At 43.0% G+C, this 27,211-nt stretch overlaps 1 protein-coding gene across 3 annotated transcripts in view; it reads right to left on the bottom strand.

The window, feature by feature from the left end:
* RANBP17 (RAN binding protein 17) overlaps positions 1-27,211 on the bottom strand; it is a 1,033,051-nt gene that overhangs the window by 191,291 nt on the left and 814,549 nt on the right. For all 3 annotated transcript variants that reach the window (XM_029583607.1, XM_029583608.1, XM_029583606.1), the window contains one exon: positions 11,528-11,742. In XM_029583607.1, the coding sequence (XP_029439467.1) occupies positions 11,528-11,742 (215 nt within the window). The remainder of the gene's footprint in view (positions 1-11,527; positions 11,743-27,211) is intronic.

Here is a 27,211-nt window from a genome sequence, read left to right as displayed (position 1 = left end):
TGAGATTGTATTTCTTTTTTGCAGCCAGTAGAAGTCCACCTCCTTTCTTTTTCGGTCTCAGAATTGAGAAAATATTGTATAAGTCCGTTGGTAGTTGATTTATTATGGAGACATCTGAGCTTTTTAACCAGGTCTCAGTGATTGCACATATGTCGGGGGATTCATCAATAAGTATATCACCTAGTATGGTGGCCTTTTTTTATAAGGGATTGTGTGTTCAGCAGTAGGATTGAGAAAGTCATTAATCCTATGATTTGTGTGATGGGAGAAGTCATAATTAGAATGAGTGAATTGTAGTATGAGGCGTTAAGCTTAGTTCTCATGATTTTGGTGGAGAAGTTCGAGTATTTGAGAATTGGAATGTGGGAAGTGTTCATGGTGACAGAGGTTGGCCTAGTTTTAATCAGCTGCTGTGGTATGAAATCTGTCAGCAGAATTTAGGCCAAGTATAAATATTTGTCAGAAGAAGAATTTTTTAAGGCAGGGGTGCTGGGTGTATGAAGTCAGAGACTGATTGGTTGCTGAGTGCTGGGCGAATGAAGTCAGAGACTGGTTGGTTGCTGAGTGCTGGGTGAATGAAGTCAGAGACTGGTTGGTTGCTGAGTGCTGGGCGAATGAAGTCAGAGACTGGTTGGTTGCTGAGTGCTGGGTGAATGATGTCAGAAGCAGAGTGCTGGGCGAATGACGTCGGGGGCTGGTAGATTGCTGAAAGCTGTGGAAAGATCTGTAGGGAAATCTTCAAAGACTGTAGCACACGAAGGGAGTGCACGAAGGAGCGCACAAAGGGGCAGGCCCCTTTGTCGCGCACCTTCGGCGCGCGACGCCTGGAGGCTTTTCTGCCCTTTAAAGGGCCTTCGGGGAGCCGGTCGTGATGTTGGGCCTTCCGGGGGCGGGCTCGCCGGGTAGCGCGGATCGCTTTTATTTTGTTTAAAAAAGGAAATCCCTTACCTGATTTTTGGCCTCGGGAGCCTTGTCTCGGGTCCACCTCCCCTGGCCCCGATGGGCCGGCGCCGATCGCGCGGGGAGGGCCGACTCGAGCTGGGTGGGCGGCGTGCCGCGTGGTTGACGGCAACGGCAAAGAGCCATTGCCGTCGACCACATGATGCAGAGTTTTCTGTGCAACAGTTTCACCATGTGTGAATTAGAAACACTCCTTGACTTTGTTTTGGCTAAATGCCTGCTTTTTTTTTTTTTTATTGTAATTGACGAATAGTTGCAATTCAAATGTTGGATGAGTTTCCCAGGAATTCTTTGGAAGTACATTTTGCCAATAAAACAACTTAGTCTATTTAAGTTTTCACAGTTAAATTGACAAAGACAGTGCTTCTCAGTCCCCATCACTGATTCACCATCAGTCACTGAAATGGAGTTTGCCTGGGACCTGGATCCAAACACCTGCCAAGATGCCCCAGAGCATTAGCCTGGCCAAGCATTTTAACATCTGTTCCTTTACCAATGCAACACAATTCAATGCTCCTAAGGTACCAAGGGTGTTACGCTCCTGCCCACAAGAAGCATGGGCAGGCTCTTACCTTCTCACAGACAGCCAGCCAGGCTGCTGACGCTATTGCTTGCTTTCTCCCTGAATCAGCTGGGGCTCCCCGCAGCTGTTGCCATGCGGTCGGCTCCTGTTTCTGCCTTTCCCCGACGTGCTGCTGCGATCCCGGGACCTTTAGCCAGCAGCGAGACCGTCTCTCCCAGTGCCTGCTTCAGCCCGGGTCCTTGCCTGGCAGGGAGCCGTCCCTGCCGGTGCCTGCAGCTCCTTACTCTGCCTGCAGTCTTACCTCTCCTCCTGGGGCTGTCTTCACGGCATGGAGCCGTTCCTGCAGTCAGCCCTTCTCCTGCTTCTGTTCTCTCACAGTTCCCTGCAGCCAGCACTTCTCTCTGCCGGTGCCTGCAGCCAGCCTTACCTTCTCTGTTTCTGTCCATGCGGCTGGGAGCTGCTCCACTGAACTGCCTTCACCCAGCTCCAGTCCAGGGTTGCTCCGCGGCTTCCTTGGGCCCTCCACGTGGCTGAGGACGCCACCAGCTGCCAGCTCTTCTCTCCAGCCTCCTAGGGTGCGAGCGCGTGCCTCTCTGCTCCTCTTAAAGGGCCAGCCAGGTGTGGCCCCCGGCTGACCCCTCCCTGGGCGTTGTCCACCTCAGTCCTACTAAAGGGCTCAGCTTTCAGTGTGTCTTTGCCTTCGCAAGGAGTTGGTCACTCCTGAGATCCTTCGCTCCAGGAAGTCGTCCGTGTTCCAGCCTTCTGCAAGGTCCTGTGTTTTTTGTTACCTGTTGGAGCTCCTCGTCCAGTCCTGATGTCTGCCTGCCGTTCCAGTCCCAAGGTCTGTCTCTTGATCCAGTCCTGATGTTCCTGCTGTTCCTGATGTCCATGTTCCAGCCCTGAGGTGTGTCTCCTGTTCCAGTATCTGTGTTCCAGTCCTGATGTTCCTGCTGTTCCAGATATCCTTGTTCCTGATCCTGATGCCTAAACCTGCCTTGTGCTGCCAGGAGAGCAGCGTATCCTTGCCTTGTGCTGCCAGGAGAGCAGCGTATTCTTGCCTTGTGCTGCCAGGAGAGCAGCGTATTCTTGCCTTGTGCTGCCAGGAGTGCAGCGAACCTGCTTCCTCTTTCCTGTGCTCTCCCACTCTCTGCGTGGTCCGCGACCAGCCTTCCAGGGCTGTGTAGGGCGCACATGGGACAGGGTGGTCTGCGACTCAGTCCCGCGGGTGGCCTGAGTAGGGCGCCCTGAGGGACAGTGCCCATGTCTTCCTTCAGTCCTCGTTCCTGATTCCACCTCTGTGCATCCAGTCCTGAGTCCACGTCTTGCCCGAGTCCATGTCTATGCATCCTGCACCTCGTTCCTGAGTCCACGTCTTGCCTGAGTCCATGTCGATGCATCCTGCACCTCGTTCCTGAGTCCACGTCTTGCCTGAGTCCATGTCTATGCATCCTGCACCTCGTTCCTGAGTCCACGTCTATGCCTGAGTCCACGTCTAAGGATCCTGCATCTATGCCTGAGTCCACGTCTATGGATCCTGCACCTCGTCCTGAGTCCACGTCTATGCCTGAGTCTATGTCGTTCCTGAGTCTCGTCTGAATCCATGTTCCAGTCTTCGCTGCCCTGGCCTCCATCCGGCCTGCCGCTTCGTGCCGTACCCTGCGGCAGGTCCGAAAGGGCTAGGAACGGTCGGAGGACTGTCCACAAGACCAACATTGCGTTGTTGGGTCTTCCGTAGCGTGCAGGTCCGGAGGAGGGCCTGTCTTCCATGTCACTCCAGCCCTGCTTCCGTCTAGCCCATGCTCGGGCATGCCACGCCTCCCGCAGCACCTCTTCAGAGCCCTCTGGGGTCGAGCCGTGGCCCAAGGACACACATCACCCAGGAGTGGGATCGCTCTCCTAGCGCTCCACAACAAAGGGCACTCCAAACATGTGCAGCAAGCGTTTAAACACAGGGTGGCAACTCTATGAAGCAACTAAATGACCCTTCTCTGCTGTCTTTTGTCATGTGGTTTGCTCAAATCCTCTCATTAGGAAATTCCCATTTTAGAGTAGCAGCCCTCAGGCTACCAGTCTATCTGACCAGTAACAGACCTTCTAGTCCTCTTATTGGAATATTGCCTATTTAGAGTGGCAACACTCAGCCTAATAAACTCCTCTGACTAGCATCTACCTCCCTGGCAGTCTTCTATGAGAGATTTGGCTTTCTCTAAATGCATTCTTAATTAACCTCATCTTGATCACCCAATCAGCTTCACCTTCCTCTGCCGTTAGTTGCTCCTTTCTGAATAGCTTTAGGTCATGTTTCTCCTGGCCTACGCCTCCTAAAAACCTACTCTTGTTCACCTCATTGTGTTCCTTATATTTCTTTGGCTGGCTATTTTCTCCAAATCCCTGGACTGTTTCTGGCTGTGTGAGAAACTCACCAAATCACATCCTTTCCCTTCTACAAGCATACTTGAACACTCTGTGATAGCTAAGCTCTGAACTTCAAATTTGAAGTAAAGTGTTAACATACAGAATTTTCACAGAAACAGTCTATTCCAGTTTCACAATAATTTCAAGAGGAAAATCTTGGAGAGTTTACAATACATTGTTCCACAGCTTTCCTGATTTAATAAAGGACGTTGCAGCAGCAGGTAGATTGACCCCCATCTCCAAAATCCAATGACTAGGTAGAATCCTTCTCCTCTGAGAAGCCATCATCAACCACCACAAATCTTCAGTCAGACCAGTCTCAGGTCCATTCTCCTTCTGCTCTCAAATCTGTTTCTGTTACAGTTGGCCGTGGCGAATGCCACAAGGAATCCAGACAGTGGAACAGAAACCAAACCAAAAGGCAATGGTGGGGAAGGTGAATCTTTGGATTGCGAGATGCTTCATTACCAGAGATATCTCTAATATCTGTCACGGTTTTGCCTGCTTTGCAGTCTTCCTATACTAAGGTTCAGCCTGCTGCATATTTTCCCTCCACCAGAAGTCCTCAGCGAGTCTTGCTCATTACCATGCCAGTTACCTCCTTGCCTCAGTCCTAATGAATTCAGCTTGTCCAGTGCCTGGAAGGGAATGGTTAAAAAAACGGAAAATGTCATAATGCCTCTATATAGCTCCATGGTGAGACCACGCCTTGAATACTGTGTACAATTCTGGTCGCCGCATCTCAAAAAAGCTATAGTTGCGATGGAGAAGGTACAGAGAAGGGCAACCAAAATGATAAAGGGGATGGAACAGTTCCCCTATGAGGAAAGGCTGAAGAGGTTAGGGCTGTTCAGCTTGGAGAAGAGACGGCTGAGGGGGGATATGACAGAGGTCTTTAACGAGTAGATGTGACTCGGTTATTTACACTTTTGAATAATAGAAGGACTAGGGGGCATTTCATGAAGTTAGCAAGTAGTACATTTAAGACTAATCGGAGAAAATTCTTTTTCACTCAACGCACAATAAAGCTCTGGAATTTGTTGCCAGAGGATGTGGTTAGTGCAGTTAGTGTAGCTGGGTTCAAAAAAGGTTTGGATAAGTTCTTGGAGGAGAAGTCCATTAACGGATATTAATCAAGTTGACTTAGGGAATAGCCATTGCTATTAATTGCATCAGTAGCATGGGATCTTCTTACTGTTTGGATAATTGCCAGGTTCTTGTGGCCTGGTTTGGCCTCTGTTGGAAACAGGATGCTGGGCTTGATGGACCCTTGGTCTGACCCAGCATGGCAATTTCTTATGTTCTTATGCCTCTTCATTGAGTCACCTTGGCTCTCAGTCTTGCTCATTCTTACCTTGCTATTCTACCTTGCCTAGCCTTGTGGCCTCTGGACCTTTTGTCTTTCCTAGCATTGTGGCCCATCCAGGCCCCCTGCCTTACCTTGTGGCCTCTCACATTCTCTGTGACCTCTATTGGCCTCTCTCTCCTTGCTCTGCAGCCTCCCAGGCTTTCTGGCCTTGCTCTGTGCTCTCCTGGGCTTTTCTGTCTTACCTTACAGCCTCAAAGTCTACTAGAATTTTCTTGCCCAGTCTCGTGTCTTGTTGGGGTTTCTTGCTCCCTGTTACCTGTTTAGTCTAGTCTTGTCCAGTCTGGTTCAGCGTTTACCCTTGCCCCACAAAATATTATCTGTAGCCAAATTCTATTCGGATTGTCCTGAAGATTGCTCAGTTTGAATTATTTCTTAGTTTTCTCTAAACTTCTTTTAGTGCTTCCAATCTCTCTGTGCTGCTATTTTCTTTCCTCTATTTATCTGCAGTCCCCTAACCCTAATCTAGTTTTTGGTTCACAGTTTATGAATGTTTTATGTAATCTACACTGAACAATTGAAAATTTACAGAATATAAGAATGTGTAAATAATTTTTAAAAAGTCTCCATGTGCCCTTTTCATCCTCCTCTTGACATTTTTGTATTTTGCTTCCTTTACTGCCACGTGTCATTGTCACTTTGCCTCCTTTCTCCAGCTTCCTTGATGTCCTCTTACTTTCTGACCTGTCTGCTCCTTTTTTTTCTGCATCTTACCTCCAAGTTGTTTTTTGTGTGTTTCTTTCCTCTTTATTTTATTGTCTGTTCTCTCCCTCCATGGCTAGAGAGGCTACATGGTCTTTTTTCTGCAGTTGTGTTTCTAGGTTTCTTTCATTATCCTCCTCATACTACTCTCTTGCTAGGCCATGCATGCACCTTAAATTAGTATAAATCCCAGGGATTTGGGGGATTCAAATTTTTATAATATGCAACCACAAAAAATCATTCTAAGCTATAGCTGCACAAAACAAATGGGTAACTGTCATGTAAAAATGTCATATTGGTGGTTACAAGATTTACTGCACTTCTGATAATATGTAGTTTCTGCAGCCCACAGAGCAAATCTCTATGATACTTTATGGAAACTAGCCAAGGTAATACAAATAATTAGGCATGACTGTAAGGTGTGCCTGGAAACAAAGGGGTGCTAATTGCACTCCCCTGCTAATAATGCAATAAGCTAAAGATTCATTAGCTTTATATTACAAAATGCCAGTGTCTTTTTACAATCAGCCACAGTGAGAATAGGGCATGTTCTACAAGCCTTTTTCTCATGATGCACTTTTGCAAAAACACCCATACTGAAATGTGAAATCTGGTTAACTTTGCTTTTAATAGCTGTACAATTGAACTTATTTAATAAAAATCATTAGATACAGACTTCTGTGTATTACAGACATAGTTTTTATTCTTGGTAATCTAACTACCCTGTGCCATCCATTCAAATATGGGCACATTTGCTGGAATACAACTAGAAATGCTATAGTATTTCTATTGGTTATACAATATCTTCTAGCACAAGAGCACAACATGTGGCTCCTTCAGTGTTTTAAATGTATAGGATACATGTTATAGTTTCTCTTCCTGGACATCTTATTTTGAATATATTTTAATGGGTTTCCTTCAAATATGCTTCTGCTCAATTAGACCCACTATTATCAAGGAGGAAATGGTTTCCGCTTTTAAACCTTTTTTTTTCTAATGGGATGTTTTTCCCTGCTCCTTCGGGTTTTCAGCTGCATTGGAGCCATGGCTGAGATATGGCACAATGAGCATTCATTTACAATAACCTGGGGATCTTTTTGCCTGTTAATATCCTCTTACAATTTACTTTAGCCCAGTCATTTCAGTGACAGTTCTTCGACTGAGGTCCATGAACCAGGCCTCCTTCCAGAACCCTAAATCTGGACACTAGGTGTCTCCATTTTGCAATGATTATGAGGGACTGTAAACACTGTCTCTGCAGCATACCTAACCTGAGATGAACTGGAGAGCATCAAAAGCTTAAAGCAGCAGGCTGTGATCCAGGGAAGCCAGGGTTCAAATCACACTGACACTTCTTACGGCCTTGGACAAGCCACTTCACCCTCCACTGCCTTAGGTACAAATTTAGGGGTATATTTTCAAAAAGTTGTGTATGTAAAAATATGCACTAGTAGCCTCTACTAGTGAATTCTGTGTTTAATAAAAGTTGAAAATACAAATGTATTTTCACTTTCATGCGCACATATATGTGTGTAAAAAAGGGGCGGTCTGGGGGAATTCCCAGGTGGAGCTAACAATTACACACGTAACCTGATATTTTAAAAGATACCGATGCACATATATTTACCAACTTACTTTTGTATTTCTACACATATTTATTGTGTAGTACTGATAGGGTGGGAGATCTGGGTGAACTGGGGGTTCAGACTGAAGAACCAAGAAAGTCTCCATGACCTGGAAAAGGACTGAGCAAACTGGTGAACTAATTGGTAAAACTGGTCATTTTCTTGACACATGCATATTTTAAAATTGCCCAACTTATGTAAGTCCTATTTTATTTTTTCACATAAAATATAGGCATGTATATTTTTAAAATAGATAGGAAAACTATGCACGTTCAATATATTGGCATACAGGGTTTCAATGCATTGCATTTATTCGTGCATAAGCCTATGTATGCGCTTATGTTGCAAGGTAAAAATATGCATATTATGTGATACACACAGGTTATAAAATATTATAGTATAACTATGCATAGCCATATAAGAACATAAGACTTGCCATACTGGGTCAGACCAAAGGTCCATCAAGCTCAGTATCCTGTTTCCAACAGTGGCCAATCTGGATCACAAATTTCTGGCAGTATCCTAAAGGGTAGATACATTCTGAACTGCTTATCCCAGGGATCAGCAGTGGAGTTCTCCAAGTTCACCTTAATAATTATTTATGGACTTTTCCTCCATGAACTTGTCCAAACCTTTTTTAAACTTTCACCACATCCTTTGGCAATGAATTCCAGAGCTTAATTATGCATTGCTTAAAAAAAATTTATTTCTCTGATTAGTTTTTGATGACGACTGATGCTTTGTATATAGTTTTATGCATGTTATATTTATAGTTTCTCCCTATTTATTGACCTATTAAGTTGCATTGCCTCCTTCCCCGGTTATTTGTATTGTTATCTGTTATTTGTAAGGGCGCTGCCCATAAGTTTTTTGTTCTTTGTGAACCGATACGATGTGCGAACGGCTATCGGTATATAAGAGACGTTAAATAAATAAATAAATAAATAAAGTCATTGTGCATCCTCTAGTCTTTGTACTCTTTGAAAGAGTAAACAATTAACATTTGCTCCTTCCACTTCACTCATTTTATAGACTACCATATCTTCCCTGAGCCATCTGTCTTCTCCAAGCTGAAGAATCGTAATCTTTTTAGCCTTTCCTCATAGGGGAAAAGTTTCATCTCTTTATCATTTGGTTGCCCTTCTCTGTACCTTTTCTAATTCTGCTATATCTTTTTTGAGATATTCAAGCTGAGGTCGCACCATGGAGCAAATCAGAGGTCTTATGATATTCTCTATTTTATTCTCTATTCCTTTCCAAATAAAACACAGTTGCTTACCTGTAACAGGTGATCTCCTAGGATAGCAGGATGTTAGTCCTCACATGTGGGTGACATCATTTGATGGAGCTCAGCACAGAGAACTTTTGTTAAAAAAGATATAGTTGCAATGGAGAAGGTACAGAGAAGGGCAACTAAAATGATAAAGGGGATGGAACAACACCCCCGTGAGGAAAGGCTTAAGAGGTTAGGGCTGTTCAGCTTGGAGAAGAGATGGCTGAGGGGGGATATGATAAGAGGTCTTTAAAATCATGAGAGGTCTTGAACGAGTAGATGTGAATCGGTTATTTACACTTTCAGATAATAGAAGGACTAGGGGGCATTTCATGAAGTTAGCAAGTAGCACATTTAAGACTAATCGGAGAAAATTATTTTTCACTCAACGCACAATTAAGCTCTGGAATTTGTTGCCAGAGGATGTGGTTAGTGCAGTTAGTGTCATATGGGTTCAAAAAAGGTTTGGTTAAGTTCTTGGAGGAAAAGTCCATTAACTGCTATTAATCAAGTTGACTTAGGGAATGGCCTCTGCTATTACTGGCATCAGTAGCATGGGATCTTCTTATTGTTTGGGTACTTGCCAGGTTCCTGTGGCCTGGTTTGACCTCTGTTGGAAACAGGATGCTGGGCTTGATGGACCCTTGGTCTGACCCAGCATGGCAAATTTCTTATGTTCTTAATCCATGTTGGCTTTGTCCCATTAAAGTATGCCTTTATGATTCTTTCTACCATTTGCATGGCACAGATGTCAGACTCACGTCTGCAGTTTTCTGGATCACCCATTGAGCCTTTTTAAAAAATTGATGTTACATTGCAACCCTCCAGGTACCATAGACTATTTTAATGATAGTTTACAAATTATTAATAGCAGGTCCGCAATTTCATTTTTCAGTTCTTTCAGTACTCTGGGATGTATACCATCTGGACCAGATGATTTGCTACTCTTCAGTTGTTTATATACTGCAGTGCGCATTTGTTTGAAAGTTATCCTCCCTGACTGTGCACATATTAGGAAAATGGACCCTTGTAAAATTAAGTGTCCGTTTTCTTAACCCACTGACAGCCACCTCTCCTGGGCACCTGATACCGAGGAGGTGCTAGGGATGCAAAATTTTCTCTAGTGCTTCCTTGCTACCATGGCAGCCCATTTAAATATTAAATCGGGTGCCTGGGAGAGGTGGATTGGCACGTGTTAAGAGAGCAGGCGCTCGATCATGAGCGCCTGTTTAACGCGCGCCGACATTACACTGGCCTAATTGTGAAGAAGCAGTTCAAAGAGTAGGCTTGGGGAGGAGTTTACACTTATGTTTGGATTTCCAAACATATATGTGTACACTTATTCATGAAAACTACCTACCAAATCAGCAGGAGTAAATCTGTGCGGGTAGTTTTCCTGGCACAATTTTCAAATGGAGTGTGTACTTTCTCTTTGAAAACAAGTGTAAGATCTGTAGGTAAACAATACCTGTGGACTTTGCATTAAAGTGGGCAGTTATAAAATTACCCCCAAGGGGTTAATTTTCAGATGACTTCCACAAATAAAGTGGAAGTCATCTGAAAGTTACCCACCGTAAAATTACAAGCACAGGTGAGAGGTGTTCCAATGGGTGGAGTTCATTCAGAGTTGGAATTTTAAAAATGATGGTGATAATTTTCAAAAGGTTTTATGCATGTAAATAGGTTTTTGAAAATTGCAACAATATATGCTTTTATATGTGCAATGCCTTTGAAAATTCACTCCCAAGTGCATAAATTCTCTTGGAAGAACTACCTGCACATATATGCCGGTTAACTTAAGTGTGATGTTAGAAATGTATCCCCTAATTGTCTAAGCAGACTCAAAATGCATATAATATGTGGGTTCTCCAGTGGTGTGCTCTTGCAACTGGACACACACACACACACAAACACAATGCATCAGATGTCTGAATTTCCATACACTCAATCTATATTGCTTGAAATCTGTCATGTTTTCTGTGTATAAACAGTTATTAAAATTCCATTTAGGGACACAATTGCTTACTTTTGAAAATTTAGAGGGAAATTTCCAAATAGCCTGTCAAATTATACAATTTGTAGATGCTTTTAGTGCATATACTTTATGCTAATTTTCAAAAAGAAAAAGCAGATAGTTTGATTTTGAATATTAGCATAAGGTACATGTGTTGAAAGGCATCACATACTTGGTAGACTTATTTTTGGAAATTCCATGCATGCATATTGTTTTGCTCCCCAACCTAAACCTCTGAGTACGTCTGCTCACATGCAGGCACACTGATAGAATAAGTGTGGACAAGTTTTAGACAGGTCAATTTATTCAGGAAACTGGCTTTAAAATTTGCCCTCACCATGTAAATATCATAAAGAAAATCTGAAGCACAAGTTTGCTTATCCAAAATGATCAAAGATTTTTGTCCGGCTAAGCAAAGGAATTAAAAAGTATTATTGCAGTACTTTGCATAGTCCTTGGAAAGTACTAATATTACTTTGCCAAAAAACATTAGCATTAGGAGTACAATTGGGCAAATAAAATCAAATAAGTTGACTTGAAAGAAGAGAAGAAATTCTCAGCCTTTCAACTCCCACAATATTGTAGCATTGCTGTGTCTGTGATAGTCACAGACTTTGCATTAAGAAGTTGAAGGTGAATAATTGCTTACCAGCAGATCACTGTGGGACACTGAAAGCAGCATTTTGACAAAAGCCTGGAGAACGTTGTCAAAGTGGTTGTCCCCATACAACTTGAAAACGCCAAAGCTGACATAATTTCCACACAAGGCAGATTTCAGTGCAGAATAGCAGATGGAAATGCCCTTGAGTTTCAATACATAAATCTGATCTTTAGGGATGGTCCCCAAGGAAAGGATCTGATTTCCTGTTTTCCAAAGAAAGGGGAGACAGAGGGAGAAAAACAGGTATTAAATACTAACAAATGGAGGTAATATCATTCAACATTTCCAGTTCACTAGTTGTATTTTTTAGTTTTTCAAATTTTTACTTTTATAGATCCACATACATTATTATTATTTAGTGTGGGCTAGTGGATTTGTTTGGTATCAAGAGTGTATTGTCTGTAGAAGAATCTGACAGCTGAAATAGTGAAGGAAAGTTACTTTTGAGGGGCAAGAAGTAGATCAAAGGCTTATGATTGCTATAGCCAAGGTTTCCCATAAGAGCGATTGTTACAAAGGGCGACAGTAATGACAACATTCAGAGAGACAATAGTAATTATAATATTCTTTATTGCCATAGAGCATTCTAGACCAGGGGTAGGCAACCTTTTTGAAGTGGTGTGCCTAGATTTAAATCAGTAATGTTGGTCCTGGAGTGCCACAAGCCAGTCAGCACCCTGATCAGCCAGATCCATTACACACAATTCTTGAATATTAATTTTGACATTCATTTTCAGTTAAAATATTCAAGAGTTGCAAACATATATTATTGAAACTGATATGTTTTCCTCACATAAATACAAAATTATAAAAAGGAGAAAAGAGAATGTCTGTCTTATCCTTCCCTCCCTATTAGGAAAATAGAACAGGCCAGGCTGCTTTAGGTCCCTATGCAGAAACGACAGCCTAGCAGAATACCTCACCTAGGTCACACATGCAGAACCCCACCAAATACAGAATAAAGTGACCAGAAAAAAGATTAAATAGAAATATGCAGACAAAAATAGACTGGAAACATTGAAAGGCCAAATTCTATATGCAGTGCAACAATGAAAACAGGAACATTACTATGCCTCATAAAACATCAAATTAAGAAATATAAAACAATCATAATAATACAATTATACAAATAAAAAGAATATTTCAAAACAGCTAACAAATAGAATAATTAAAAACTCACACATTTTAAAACATTTTCCAAACACCAATAAAATATTTCAAAATAGCAAAGACATCAAATAACCCCCAATAATTAAAACTTATAAGGATAAAAAAAAACAAACCCTGCTTTTCATACATGGGAACTTTTGATTTTCAGTTAGCCTTAGATGGTCATAAATTAGTTGGGGTAGGGAACAATGCACACAAACTTTCTCTTCATTCTCTGACATACACAGACTCTTCAATAAACACAAATGCTTTTTCTCTCTCTTCCACATGCTATCACAACACATTCCATGTTCACTCTCCCAAATGCAATCAGAAACATGCTTGCTCTGTGTCTCTCCCACATGCTCCCTCTCTCCCCCACATGCAATAGCCACACACAGACTCATATCCATCCACCCACACTGTGCTGGCTATGATCCTTTACAAGATGCTGTTATATTGCACTGTCTTTTACTCTTCAATTTTCTGCTTGAATGTCTTCAGTGAGACTTCAACGCATTACTCAACTGAAAATATTTTGGGACCCAAAAGATTCGGAAACTCTGTTTTATACTACACAAGTTGTAATGTCTATAATATGAGACCAATACAGAGCTTTCAAAGACATGTTTTGGTAAGGTGTTGAGTTGGACACAAAGTTTTGGTTTCTGAGAATGGATCATGTGACTAAATTCTCCAGGTTTAGTCACAAAGATAGGGCTTGTGTCACATTAGAAACAGCCATAAATGGAAGTTGTGTATATAGACTATACCAACTTCCACCCCATCTAAGGCAGTTAAATAACATGATAGTTCCTGGTTACTGCATGTGGAAATGTGCAGCAACAGACAAGGAAAAAACATGTATGTAGGGAAACACTAATCTGAAAAATAAATGAATCCCCAAAATACTATCAATATAGATAATATAGTATAGAAGAGCGCCTCAGGAATTGGCTCTGGGGCCAGTTCTATTCAACATCTTTGTGAGTGATATTGCAGATTGTTTAGAAGGAAAACTGGAGAAATTTTCCTTAGTGTAGACAGATGGACTCAGGACCAGTGGGTTTATGCTCCCCTGCCAGCAGATGGAGATGGAGCAAGCTGACGTCTCAGGATATATATAGTCCTGCAGTGGACAGACTAGCAAAAAACTTGATTAAAACAGTATTAAAAAGAGATAACAAGAACTGTACTCAACCAACAAGAAACACAGAACCCACGTAAGATTTTAGGTACCCCGAGCTAGGGACTGGATGAACACTTACCAGTAAGCCCTTGGGATCCGTATCCCCACAGGAGGACTTCACACACTCATGTGGCAGCTGAGGGTGGGAAGCTGAGTCCATCTGTCTACACTAAGGAAAATGAAATGATCAGGTAAGTAATTTCTCCATTTCCTAGCGGGTAGATAGATGGATTTCGGACCAGTGGGATATACCAAAACTACTCCCTAAAAAGGTGGGAGGATGCCTGTGGTACAGTGAACACCGCACATGCAAAGGCTGCATCCTCTCGGGCCTGGAAAAAATGTGTAAGGAGGACCATGTTGCAGCACAGCAGATATCGATGGGAGACAACAAACTAACCTCCGCCCATGAAACTGTCTGAGCCTTAGTGCAATGAGCCCTAACCTGAGTAGGCAACAGCTTTTCAGCATCCACATTCGTGGCCGTGACTACCTCCTTAATCCAGCAAGCTAGGGTAGCCCGCGAAGCCGGAACGCCCTGCTTTCTCCTGACATGGAGAACAAACAGGTGATCTATCTTTTGAAAAGGTTCAGAAACCTCCAGATACCGCACAAGTCTCTTGATATCCAAGCAGCACAAAAGGCGATACTCTTCCGCATCCCTGACCTTATCCAGGGATGGCAAGGAGATGGACTGAATCAAATGAAAGCCTGAGACTACCATGGGCAAGAAGAATGGAACAGTACACAGCTGTAATGCCCCCAGAGTCACCTGAAGGAATGGCTCCTGGCAAGACAAAGCCTGCAGCTCAGAAATTTGACGAGCTGAACATATAGTCACCAGGAACACAGTCTTCAAGGTCAACAACTGCAAGGAAAGGCTATGGAGTGGTTGGAATATAGGGCCCGCCAAAAATCCAGCACCAAATTAAGACTACACAATGGAACCGGTAACCTCAAGGGAGGCCTAAGATGCTTCACTCCCTTCAAAAAATGGGCCACATCAGGATGATTTGACAAGGAAACACCATTCACAGGCCTCTGAAACAGGCAAGAGCCACAACTTGCACCTTCAAGGAATTAAGGGCCAATCCTTTATTCAACCCATCCTGCAGAAAACCCAGAATAAGAGGGATCTTAACTAAATGAGGAAGAACACCCCGCTCCTCACACCAGGCTCAAAAACTCTCCAAACTTGCACATAAGCCAAGAAAGTGGCTTATGTGCAAGTGGTGATCACTGCAGAGGAATAACCATGCTTTAACAGGCGAGCCCCCTCAAGGGCTAAATTGAAGACAGAACTGAGTCGAATCCTTGTGAAGAACTGGACTCTATTGTAACAGATCCATGTGTGGCGGGAGGCGAAGAGAGGGCCTCCACCAGGAGTCTTCGCAAATCTGCATACCATGGATGCCTGGGCCAGTCTGGTGCCACCAGGAGTACTAGCCCCCTGTGGCTTTCGATCTTGCGAACTATCCTGCCCAGCAAGGGCCACAGAGGAAAGGCATAAAGCAATCTGTCTTCCGGCCAGACCTATACAAGAGCGTCTATTTCCAGGGACCATGGATCTCCCCTATGACTGTAGAATCGAGGAACCTTTGCATTGTGAAAGTTGCCAGCAGGTCTAGAAACAAAAGGCCTCAGCGAAATGCATCGGCCCCAGCTGAAATGCATCGGCATACAACACCCACACTCCTGGGTCCAGACTCTCCCTGCTGAGAAAGTCTTTTCCTGCAATGTGAAATAATCTGCAGATGACCTTTTGCCCATTCCATAAACTGGTCTTTCTGGCAACACTTGCTGGTTCTTGGTTCCTCCCTGGCAACTAATATAGGCCACCATCATTGCATTGTCCGACATCATGCAAACTACTTGATCCTGTAATCTGTGGCTGAACTGTAAGCATGCTAGTCATACCACCGAACTTCTAGGCGATTGATGTGCCAGTGGGACACTTCACTATTCCATCGCCCTTGGGCTGTTAACTCCATACAGTCAGCCCCCCTCCCACAGTGGTGACTCATATCCTTCGTGAGTACCAACCAGGTCAGAGAGGACAAGGGACTCCTTTTCCTCAGATGATTCTTCTGCAACTACCCCTGGAAGCGGGAGCAGATTTCCATCGGCAAATGGAGCCAAACCGCATAGCCCCGAGACTTCGGGATCCAACGAGACAGCAGAGAATGCTGAAGAGGACGCATATGCACCACTTCCAAAGTTGCTGCCATGAAGCCGAATACCTGTAGGTAGGACCACATCGTCTGGCACATGGTGTTCATCAACTGACACATTTGAGACATTAATTTCAAACTTCTGGTAGAAAAAACTCTGTCCTGCCCCATGTCAAACCAGATACACAGGGATGGCTGAAGATTGCTCTTGGTCAGGTTCCCCACCCAACTGAGCTCCTGCAATAAGGAGATCATCTTATTTTCCCATCTGTCTTCGGTACCTGCACTTGCATATCTCACTAGGGGAAGGAGAGGGGAAGAAAAAAAAACCAAACAAAACATTGCTGTCCTGTCCAGCCCTTACTTACTACTTAAATTCTGACTGCACAGGCAGGGCTAGCCCCCTTGGCCTGTATAAGTGGAAATGTGAGGCCCTAGGAAAAAAGAAAAAAAAATCTGTAGAGTTTTCTTTTTTGTTTTTCTCTGCTATGGCTATAGGCATCTGCCTGTGCTTCCTGCTTAGGCAAGAGGATCCCACAGCTAACACCATATGTGGTAATGTGGCCAGTCAAGGCTTAAAAGAGGAATAGGGAGGCAGAATGTGGCTGTTCTCTGAGTTGAAAATTTAGTTACAATGAAACACAAAACAGAAAGAAAACTGCTCATTTTGCAGTGCTGTGTACAAACAAACTCAAATGTAACTGGTCTTTGCATACACTGTTTTTCTGTCTGCTTCCTGGGGCCTTCTTAGTCCTTATGGAGTCTGACTCATAGTATTATGAAGGGAGCATCCCTTCACCCAGAATCCTTGCAGGACTGATCATTTAGGAGGACATAGCTGTGACTTGTTTTAGGGAGTTCCCTGTACACTCCCCTCCCAACATTCTCTGATTTGTAGTGGTGCGCGATCAAGGCTTTTAAGGGATTCAATGAAATCCAAGCCCTTTTAATAGATTTTTTTTTTTTGCATTTTTCTTCATCTGTAGTTGCTTTGGGGGGGGGGGGGGGGGGGCAGTTCCCATCCCACAGTGGTCAAAGAAAGTGACAATGGTCAGGCACTGTGGAGCCCATCCTGAGTCTGCCAAAGAGAGCAATAGATGCTCAGTAGCCCACTGCAAAGTCCATCTCATAGTGGCTGATAAAAGAGGCACAGAAGAGAGGAGAGGTGAGTATGTGAGCTTGTGTGTGTACATGTGAGTGAGAGAGGGAGCTTGTGTGTTTGTGAGAGACAAAGAGCCTGTGTGTGAGCATGTGGTAATGTGTGTGAGGGAGAGACAACCTGTGTGTGAAGAAGAGAGGTGTGTGTCTGTATGTGTATGCGTGCGCATGAGGGAGAGAGGAGGCTTGTGTGCGAGAGAGAGAGAGAGGGGGAGTATGTGAGAGCTTATGTATGTGAAAGGGAGGGGAATGTATGTGAGCGAGATAGAGGGGGCCCACTCTCTCTGAAAGAGAGGGTATGTGTGTATGAGAGACAGAGAGGGGGTGTATGTGAGAGACTGTGTACTTATGTGTCTTGATGAGAGAGAGAAAGCTGGTGTTAGGATGTCACCTGTTATACAGCCTTATCCTATTTTCATGACTCCTCCCTACCAGCTGAGGCTCTCAGTATGCCTTGGCACTAGTCTTGCCATGCCCAAGTCCCAGACCTATGTAAACCTCTCGTCATAATAGCCTCATGGTGTTACTTTTGGCTCAGTGACTTGATCCTTATTCTGTCTTGCCTCGTAGCCTAAGGGTCTTTCTGTCTTGCCATGCCTTATGGCCTTCGAGCCTTCTATGGGGAGTGGAAATCCGAATGAACTGTACTCGATGGGGGGGGAAAGGCTGATGTGCACGGAGCAGGAGAGGGACCTTGGGGTGATAGTGTCTAATGATGTGAAGACAGCGAAACAATGCGACAAGGCGATAGCAAAAGCCAGAAGAATGCTGGGCTGCATAGAGAGAGGAATATCAAGTAAGAAAAGGGAAGTGATTATTCCCTTGTACAGGTCCTTGGTGAGGCCTCACCTGGAGTACTGTGTTCAGTTCTGGAGACCGTATCTACAAAAAGACAAAGACAAGATGGAAGCGGTACAGAGAAGGGCGACCAGGAAGGTGGAGGATCTTCATAGGATGACGTACGAGGAGAGATTGAAGAATCTAAATATGTACACCCTGGAGGAGAGGAGGAGCAGAGGTGATATGATACAGACTTTCAGATACTTGAAAGGTTTTAATGATCCAAAAACAACGACAAACCTCTTCCGTAGGAAAATAATCAGCAGAACCAGGGGTCACGATTTGAGGCTCCAGGGAGGAAGATTCAGAACCAATGTCAGGAAGTATTTCTTCACGGAGAGGGTGGTGGATGCCTGGAATGCCCTTCCGGAGGAAGTGGTGAAGACCAGAACTGTGAAAGACTTCAAAGGGGCGTGGGATAAACACTGCGGATCCATAAAGTCAAGAGGCCACCAATGAAGAGTGGGTGACTCGCCAGAATGATGGCTATTGACACAATACCCTTATTAAATAAACATACACATGCTTACTGTGACTCCTACATCGCTCTAAGCTTCAACAGCAAGAGGTAATGGAAAAAAAGGATTTGCACTCATAAAGAGGGGAGTAGCTGGCTTGTTACGGCGGTTACTACCCCAAACCAAATATGCCTGATACTTCACTTTCAATGCATATACAGCATAGCTCTCTGCTTCAATGACAGGGGAGAAGAATAACTGATACTTCACACATCCAGCAGAGCTCTCTGCTACAACGGCAAAGGAGAAGAAAAAGGGTTCGCACTCAAAACGCGGGGAGTAGCTGGCTTGTTACGGCAGTTACTACCCCAAACCAAATGTGCCTGATACTTCACTTTCCATGCATATCCAGCATGGTTCTCTGCTGCATCGGCATGGGAGAAAGACTGATACATCACGCATTTCCAGCATAGCTCTCTGCTTCAACGGCAGGGGAAAAAAAAAACAAAAAACTGATGCTTCACGCATATCCTGCATAGCTTCAACGACAGGGGTGAAGAAAAAAAAGGATTCGCAATCACAAAGCGAGGAGTAGCTGGCTTGTTACGGCGGTTACTACCCCAACCAAATGCGCCTGATACTTCACTTTCAATGCATATCCAGCATGGCTCTCTGCTTCTACAGCAGGGGAGAAGAAAAAAAAAACCAACAAGAGCTGTACAACATAGTCTAGGTAAAACAAATAAGCACGGGTGTAGCTTGCTTATCGCGGCGGTTACTGCCCCTACTACCCCTAACTAATCAAGCTAGATATTTCACTTGCATGCAGCTCCATCACTGCTCTCTACATTAATGGTGGGGGTGGAAGGGGAATAGAACAAGGAGCTAAGAGTAACAGATAAGAATGAGAGAAAAAATGTGTGAGGCTTGCTGGGCAGACTGGATGGGCCATTCGGTCTTCTTCTGCCGTCATTTCTATGTTTCTATGTTTCTATGTTTCTATACTCTCATCTTGCCTAGAGGCCCCTGGGCTTTTCTTGCTTTGTTCCGTCTAAAGGCCTTTGGCCTATTCTCTCTTGTATGCTACCTTGGAGCCTTCAGGCCCAAGCCTTGCTGCCTTTTGGCTTCTGTGTTCTTTGTTCTGTATTTCTCTTGTCTAAGTCCTGCCCAAATCTGCCTTCTTGATCTTGCCCTGTCTATTCCAGTAATCAGTTCTGCTTGTCCAGAGTCATGTCCCTGTCTTGTCTCACCCTTATCTTGGCTAGTTCCAGGTCCTGCTTAGTATCCAGCCTGTCTTGTCCTGCTAGTCAAGTCTGCCTGCCTTGTCCTGCCAGCTAAGCATGCTAGTCTTGTCTTCAGCCATGCCTGCCCATCCTTACTTTCAGCCTTGCCATGTTTCTGCTTGTGGGGACTCACTACACTGACGTACTGCCACTGCAGAGATCTACTGGCCTCCAGAACCCAAGGGCTCAACCTGCAGAGAGGGAGCTGGCTAGGCAGAAGACTAGCCATTGTCTCAAGATCTGCCCTGCAGGCCTGTGCTGCTCCCTAGGTGGGTTTCCCAGACTCCAGAGCCCGTAAGAGAGGGCATTGTGTGTGTGGGAGACAGCACCTGTGTAAGTGTGTGAAAGAGAGAATACATTTTGTGCAGTCCCTCCTCCATCAATCCTTGACAATCTCAGGGTGACTAGAAATAAAAAAACATTCCAGGTATGGAGAGCAGGAGATTTTTTTAAATCCTTATTAGTTTAATTATAGGATGTTATTTGATGTGTCTGGTATTTTGAAATATTATATTGGTGTTTTGGGAATGTATAGATGTTTTTATAAGATTTTAATTACTGGATATTCTATTCCTCAGTTTTGAAATATTTATTCTTTTTATTAGTACGGGTTTACTATTATGATTGTTTTATATATCTTGATTTTATGGTTTGTTGGTCCCTTATTCTGTCTTTGGTAAGTGTCTGTCTGTGTTCTGTATGTATGACGTAAGTGAAGGATTCTGCTAGTGTATAGTTCTGTTTATGGATCTATACCAGTCTGTCTTGTTCTATTTTCAATAGGTGTAGTATTGGTCTTCTAGGGCCTGATGTGCTACTTTTTCCTGGGTAGGGTTGTTGCTGTCTGAGTTCTGGGAGTCAGTGTCTTGATATGGTAGATGTGTCTCTTGGGGTAAACTGTATTCTTGGCAGCCTGTGATAGCTTTATTGGATCTTTATAAGTATTATCCAAAAATACTGTATAAGAGCTACTGGGACCTGCCTTTAAATGTAGATGCTGCTGATCTGACATCTGAAGAAGAAACCTATGTAAGTTTTAAAAGCTTTTGTATAATATTTTTAGATACAAGACTTTTTTGTATTTTTAGGCAACCTGAATTGTTCTATTTTCCTAATAGGAGGTGTATTGGTGTTTTAGAGTCTAATGCAGTATTTGCAGTGTTGGCTTTTCATAGGTAGGGTTGTTACTATTTGAGTACTAGCAGTTAGTGCTGTTTTGGTATGTGAGATTTACTATATTATAATTGTTTATTCATGACTTTCTGAAGGTCAGGCATATTGTTGTAACCTAATATATGTTATAACAAGACTTATGCTTTTATGGATTCCAAGTGTTTTATGTGTCTTGGGGAGAGGTGTTTGAGTGAGCGGGACTGCTAGAGATCTGGGGGAACAGAGCAAGATCGATGACTCGGAAAAGAGTGTGATGGGAGTAGAAAGGGAGCTGAGAAATCGATACTGAATCCCTTGCTAAAATGTCACTGCATGCCACTGCCAATTTGTTTAAATGTGTTGCTTAGCAACTTTATGGAATATCCTCTAGTTTTTTATTTTTTGAAAAAGTAAACAACTGATTTACAGTTACCTGTTGTACTCCACTCATGATTTTATAGACCTCTAATATCTCTCCTCAGCTGTGTCTTCTCCAGACTGAAAAGCCCTAACCTTTTTAGCCTTTCCTCATAGAGGAATCATTCCATTTCGTTTATCATTTTGGTTGCCATTTTCTGTAACTTTTCCAGTTTCACTAGATCATTTTTGTCATGCTGCGACCAAAATTGCACTGTAAATAGTACTATAAATGTGGTGGTACCATGGAGCAATAAAGAGGTATTATGACATTCTCCGTTTTATTCTCCATTCCTTTCCTAATTCCTGCAGAAGGCCTTGTGAGACTAGGAGACTAGGCAACTGAGTGGCCGATGAAATTTAATGTAGAAAAGTGCAAAGTGAGGGAAAAAAAAATCCCAATTATAAGTAACCGGTGCTGGATTCTGTATTGGAAGTTACTACTCAGGAAACGTTTCTTGGATTCCTTGTGAACAATACATTGAAATCCTCTGTTCAGTGTGTGGCAACAGTCAGAAAAGTGAACAGAATGTTAGGCATGATCTGAAAAGAAATGGAGATTATCATATTGCCTCTGTACTGTATGCAGTTTTGGTCACCCCATCACAAGAAAGACAATGGAATTAGAAAAGGTATAGAGAAGAGCAACAAAAATGATAAAGGAATGGAATATCTCTTCTATGATGAGAGACTATGCAGGCTAGGGCTCTTAAGCTTGGAAAAGAGATGACAGATAGAAGTTAATAAAATCATAAGTGGGGTTGAATGGGTAAATAAAAGATGGTTATTTACTCTTTAAAATAATACGAAAACAAGGGGACACTCCATGAAACTAATAAGGAGATTCAAAACAAATCGTAGAAAGTGCTTTTTCACTCAGCGCATTATCAAGCTGTGGAATCTATTGCCAGAGGATGTTATCAAGGTGACTAGCACAGCGGGCTTTAAAAGAGATATGGACAAGTTCCTGGAGAATAAGTCTATAATACATTATTAGCCAGGTAGACTAAAGAAAGCTATTGCTATACCTGGAAGTAACAGGAATTGGATCTACTTTTTGGGATGTGCCAGGTAATTGAGATCTATACTGGCCATTATCAAAGACAGGATACTGGGCTTGATGTGTGACTGTTGTAGTCTGTGGGTTGCCCCAGAAACGAGTGAGCCAATCCTAGGAAAGTCAAATCTAGGCCATCTATGATAGACTTCTGCCTAGGCTAGCCACCTTCCCTTTGGATTGAGCCATCCGGTGCTGGTGGCCAGTGAGGCATGGGAAAAGGGATTAGCCCTTGACACAGATAAACACAAATGAACCAGAAATCCAGGAGCCAAGCAAAGAGAACAAATAGGAGTGCTGAAAGTAGAAGCTAAAGATAAAGAAGTCTTCTGAAAACAGGAGTGGAACCAGTTGCTCTGGCAACTGACTGCTGAGACTGCCTCAGTATAAGAACAGGCCTATACAGGAAACAAGATGGCCACTGGGGGGTGGGGGAGGAATTGAGGAACAGAGAGTAGGGAGGACTGGATAGACAGTTCAACAGTTCAAGTGTCTCACAGCATAGCCTGCAGGCTGGAGGAGAACTCTGCAAAGGTTCCTTACACAATGGACCTTGGTCTGACCCAACAAGGCAATTCTTATGTTCTAACATTGTTTGCTTTTTTGACCCCTGCCATACATTTAGCTGAGGATTTCAACATATTGTCCATGATGCCTAGAACCAGAACAAGGGGGGAAAGCTGACAGTCACTCAGCAGTGCATGGTTCAGAGGAATGTATCTTTGAAGGATACTAATGAAACAGGACAGTTAGGGCATCCCAATAAAGAGGCTCCAATAAAAGCAAAAGCAGTCTATGTACCTATAAGTAAAGAATCATGTGAGCTAAAGAATTCCAAATTATCCTATCAACTGAAAAGTAGGGTGTTAATACATACAAAAACACACACTTTGAAATGTCTGTATGCCAATACCAGAAGTCTAAAAGGTAAGAAGGGTGAGTTAGAGTGTATAGCAGTGAGTGATGAGAGACATAATTGGCATCTCAGACACCTGGTGGAAGGAGGATAACCAATGGAACAGTGATATACCAAGGTACAAATTATATTGTAATGATAGGGAGAATGGTGGGGGTGTGGCACTTTATGTCCAGGAGGGTATAGAGTCCAACAGGATAAAGATCGATCAAGAGACTAAATGCTCAGTAGAATCTATATGGGTAGAAATCCCATGTGTGTTGGGGAAGAGTATAGTGATAGGAGTATACTACTGTCCATCTGGACAAAATGGTCAGACAGATGATGAAATGCTAAGATAAATCAGGGAAGCTAACCAATTTGGCAGTGCAATAATAATGGGAGATTTCAATTACCTAGGAACACTGGTGCAAGTAGAGAGATACAGTTCCATTCGATCAGTAAACTATATTTTTATTGTGAACATTCATAATACATTCACTGTGGCAACTCCGTTAGTGTAACAGCAAGAAGCTTAAAGTCCCCCGACTTTGCCCTCACTATGTCACTGAGACCGACCACTGCTATTGGTCGGTCTCAGTGACATAGTGAGGGCAAAGGGCCGTCGGCGCCATTTTGATTACTGGCAGCCGACGACCCACGCCCAGGAGATCGTTCCCGGACCGCTCCTGGACCCCCGCTGGACCACCAGGGACGTTTGGCAGGTCTTGGGGGGGTCAGGAGGGTGGGGGGTTGCGGTAAACTAAGTCGGCAGGTCTTGGGGGAGTCAGGAGGGGGGGGGGGTTGTTAGATTTTTGTTTGTTTTTTTTATATTCGCTCCATAAGACGCACATACATTTTCCCCCCACTTTTGGGGGAAAAAAGTGCGTCTTATGGAGCGAAAAATACGGTAATCTTAGAAGTGCAGTCCAGATGTATTCCATGCATTAAGAAAGTTGGAAGGAAGGCAAAACGATTACCGGCATGGTTAAAAGGTGAGGAGAGCTATTTTAACCTAAAAAAAATACTTCAAAAATTAGAAGGATTCATCTGAAGAAAATAAGAACATAAGAACATAAGAAAATGCCATACTGGGTCAGACCAAGGGTCCATCAAGCCCAGCATCCTGTTTCCAACAGTGGCCAATCCAGGCCACAAGAACCTGGCAAGTACCCAAAAACTAAGTCTATTCCATGTAACCATTGTTAATGGCAGTGGCTATTCTCTAAGTGAACTTAATAGCAGGTAATGGACTTCTCCTCCAAGAACTTATCCAATCCTTTTTTAAACACAGCTATACTAACTGCACAAACCAAATTCTCTGGCAACAAATTCCAGAGTTTAATTGTGCGTTGAGTAAAAAAGAACTTTCTCCGATTAGTTTTAAATGTGCCCCATGCTAACTTCATGGAGTGTCCCCTAGTCCTTCTACTATCCGAAAGAGTAAATAACCGATTCACATCTACCCGTTCTAGACCTCTCATGATTTTAAACACCTCTATCATATCCCCCCTCAGTCGTCTCTTCTCCAAGCTGAAAAGTCCTAACCTCTTTAGTCTTTCCTCATAGGGGAGTTGTTCCATTCCCCTTATCATTTTGGTAGCCCTTCTCTGTACCTTCTCCATCGCAATTATATCTTTTTTGAGATGCGGCGACCAGAATTGTACACAGTATTCAAGGTGCGGTCTCACCATGGAGCGATACAGAGGCATTATGACATTTTCCGTTTTATTCATCATTCCTTTTCTAATAATTCCCAACATTCTGTTTGCTTTTTTGACTGCCGCAGCACACTGAACCGACGATTTCAATGTGTTATCCACTATGACACCTAGATCTCTTTCTTGGGTTGTAGCACCTAATATGGAACCCAACATCGTGTAATTATAGCATGGGTTATTTTTCCCTATATGCATCACCTTGCACTTATCCACATTAAATTTCATCTGCCATTTGGATGCCCAATTTTCCAGTCTCACAAGGTCTTCCTGCAATTTATCACAATCTGCTTGTGATTTAACTACTCTGCACAATTTTGTGTCATCTGCAAATTTGATTATCTCACTCGTCGTATTTCTTTCCAGATCATTTATAAATATATTGAACAGTAAGGGTCCCAATACAGATCCCTGAGGCACTCCACTGTCCACTCCCTTCCACTGAGAAAATTGCCCATTTAATCCTACTCTCTGTTTCCTGTCTTTTAGCCAGTTTGCAATCCACGAAAGGACATCGCCACCTATCCCATGACTTTTTACTTTTCCTAGAAGCCTCTCATGAGGAACTTTGTCAAACGCCTTCTGAAAATCCAAGTATACTATATCTACCGGTTCACCTTTATCCACATGTTTATTAACTCCTTCAAAAAAGTGAAGCAGATTTGTGAGGCAAGACTTGCCCTGGGTAAAGCCATGCTGACTTTGTTCCATTAAACCATGTCTTTCTATATGTTCTGTGATTTTGATGTTTAGAACACTTTCCACTATTTTTCCTGGCACTGAAGTCAGGCTAACCGGTCTGTAGTTTCCCGGATCGCCCCTGGAGCCCTTTTTAAATATTGGGGTTACATTTGCTATCCTCCAGTCTTCAGGTACAATGGATGATTTTAATGATAAGTTACAAATTTTTACTAATAGGTCTGAAATTTCATTTTTTAGTTCCTTCAGAACTCTGGGGTATATACCATCCGGTCCAGGTGATTTACTACTCTTCAGTTTGTCAATCAGGCCTACCACATCTTCTAGGTTCACCGTGATTTGATTCAGTCCATCTGAATCATTACCCATGAAAACCTTCTCCATTACGGGTACCTCCCCAACATCCTCTTCAGTAAACACCGAAGCAAAGAAATCATTTAATCTTTCCGCGATGGCCTTATCTTCTCTAAGTGCCCCTTTAACCCCTCGATCATCTAACGGTCCAACTGACTCCCTCACAGGCTTTCTGCTTCGGATATATTTAAAAAGTTTTTACTGTGAGTTTTTGCCTCTACAGCCAACTTCTTTTCAAATTCTCTCTTAGCCTGTCTTATCAATGTCTTACATTTAACTTGCCAATGTTTATGCTTTATCCTATTTTCTTCTGTTGGATCCTTCTTCCAATTTTTGAATGAAGATCTTTTGGCTAAAATAGCTTCTTTCACCTCCCCTTTTAACCATGCCGGTAATCGTTTTGCCTTCTTTCCACCTTTCTTAATGTGTGGAATACATCTGGACTGTGCTTCTAGAATGGTATTTTTTAACAATGACCACGCCTCTTGGACATTTTTTACTTTTGTAGCTGCTCCTTTCAGTTTTTTTCTAACAATTTTTCTCATTTTATCAAAGTTTCCCTTTTGAAAGTTTAGCACGAGAGCCTTGGATTTGCACACTGTTCCTTTTCCTTTTCCAGTCATTGTCAAGTTAAGTGTAAACACTGATAAGGCAGGCTAAGAGAATTTGAAATGAAGTAGGCCATAGAGGAAAAAACTCATAATAAAAACTTTAAAAAATATATCCAAAGCAAGAAATCTGTGAGAGAGTCAGTTGGATCATTAGATCACCGAGGGGTTTAAAGGGGCTCTTAGGGAAGATAGGCCATTGCAGGATGACAAAATTAATTATTTGCTTCTGTGTTTACTAATGAGGATGTTGGGGAGATACCGGTTCTGGAGATGGTTTTTCAAGGGTGATGAGTCATATGAACTAAACCAAATCACTGTAAACCTAGAAGATGTAGTAGACCAGATTGACAAACTAAAGAGTAGCAAATCACCTGGACTGGATGGTATGCACCCCATGGTTCTGAAGGAACTCAAAAAAGAAATTTCAAATCTTTTAGTTAAAATTTCTAACCTATCATTAAAATCATCCAATGTACCTGAAGACTGGAAGTGGCCAATGTAACCCCAATATTTAAAAAGGG

The sequence above is a fragment of the Rhinatrema bivittatum genome, chromosome 18, assembly GCF_901001135.1.
Source record: "Rhinatrema bivittatum chromosome 18, aRhiBiv1.1, whole genome shotgun sequence".
In the NCBI taxonomy this organism is placed as follows: domain Eukaryota; kingdom Metazoa; phylum Chordata; class Amphibia; order Gymnophiona; family Rhinatrematidae; genus Rhinatrema; species Rhinatrema bivittatum.
Note: the sequence above shows the minus strand (reverse complement) of the source record. Positions and strands in the feature narration are given on the sequence as shown.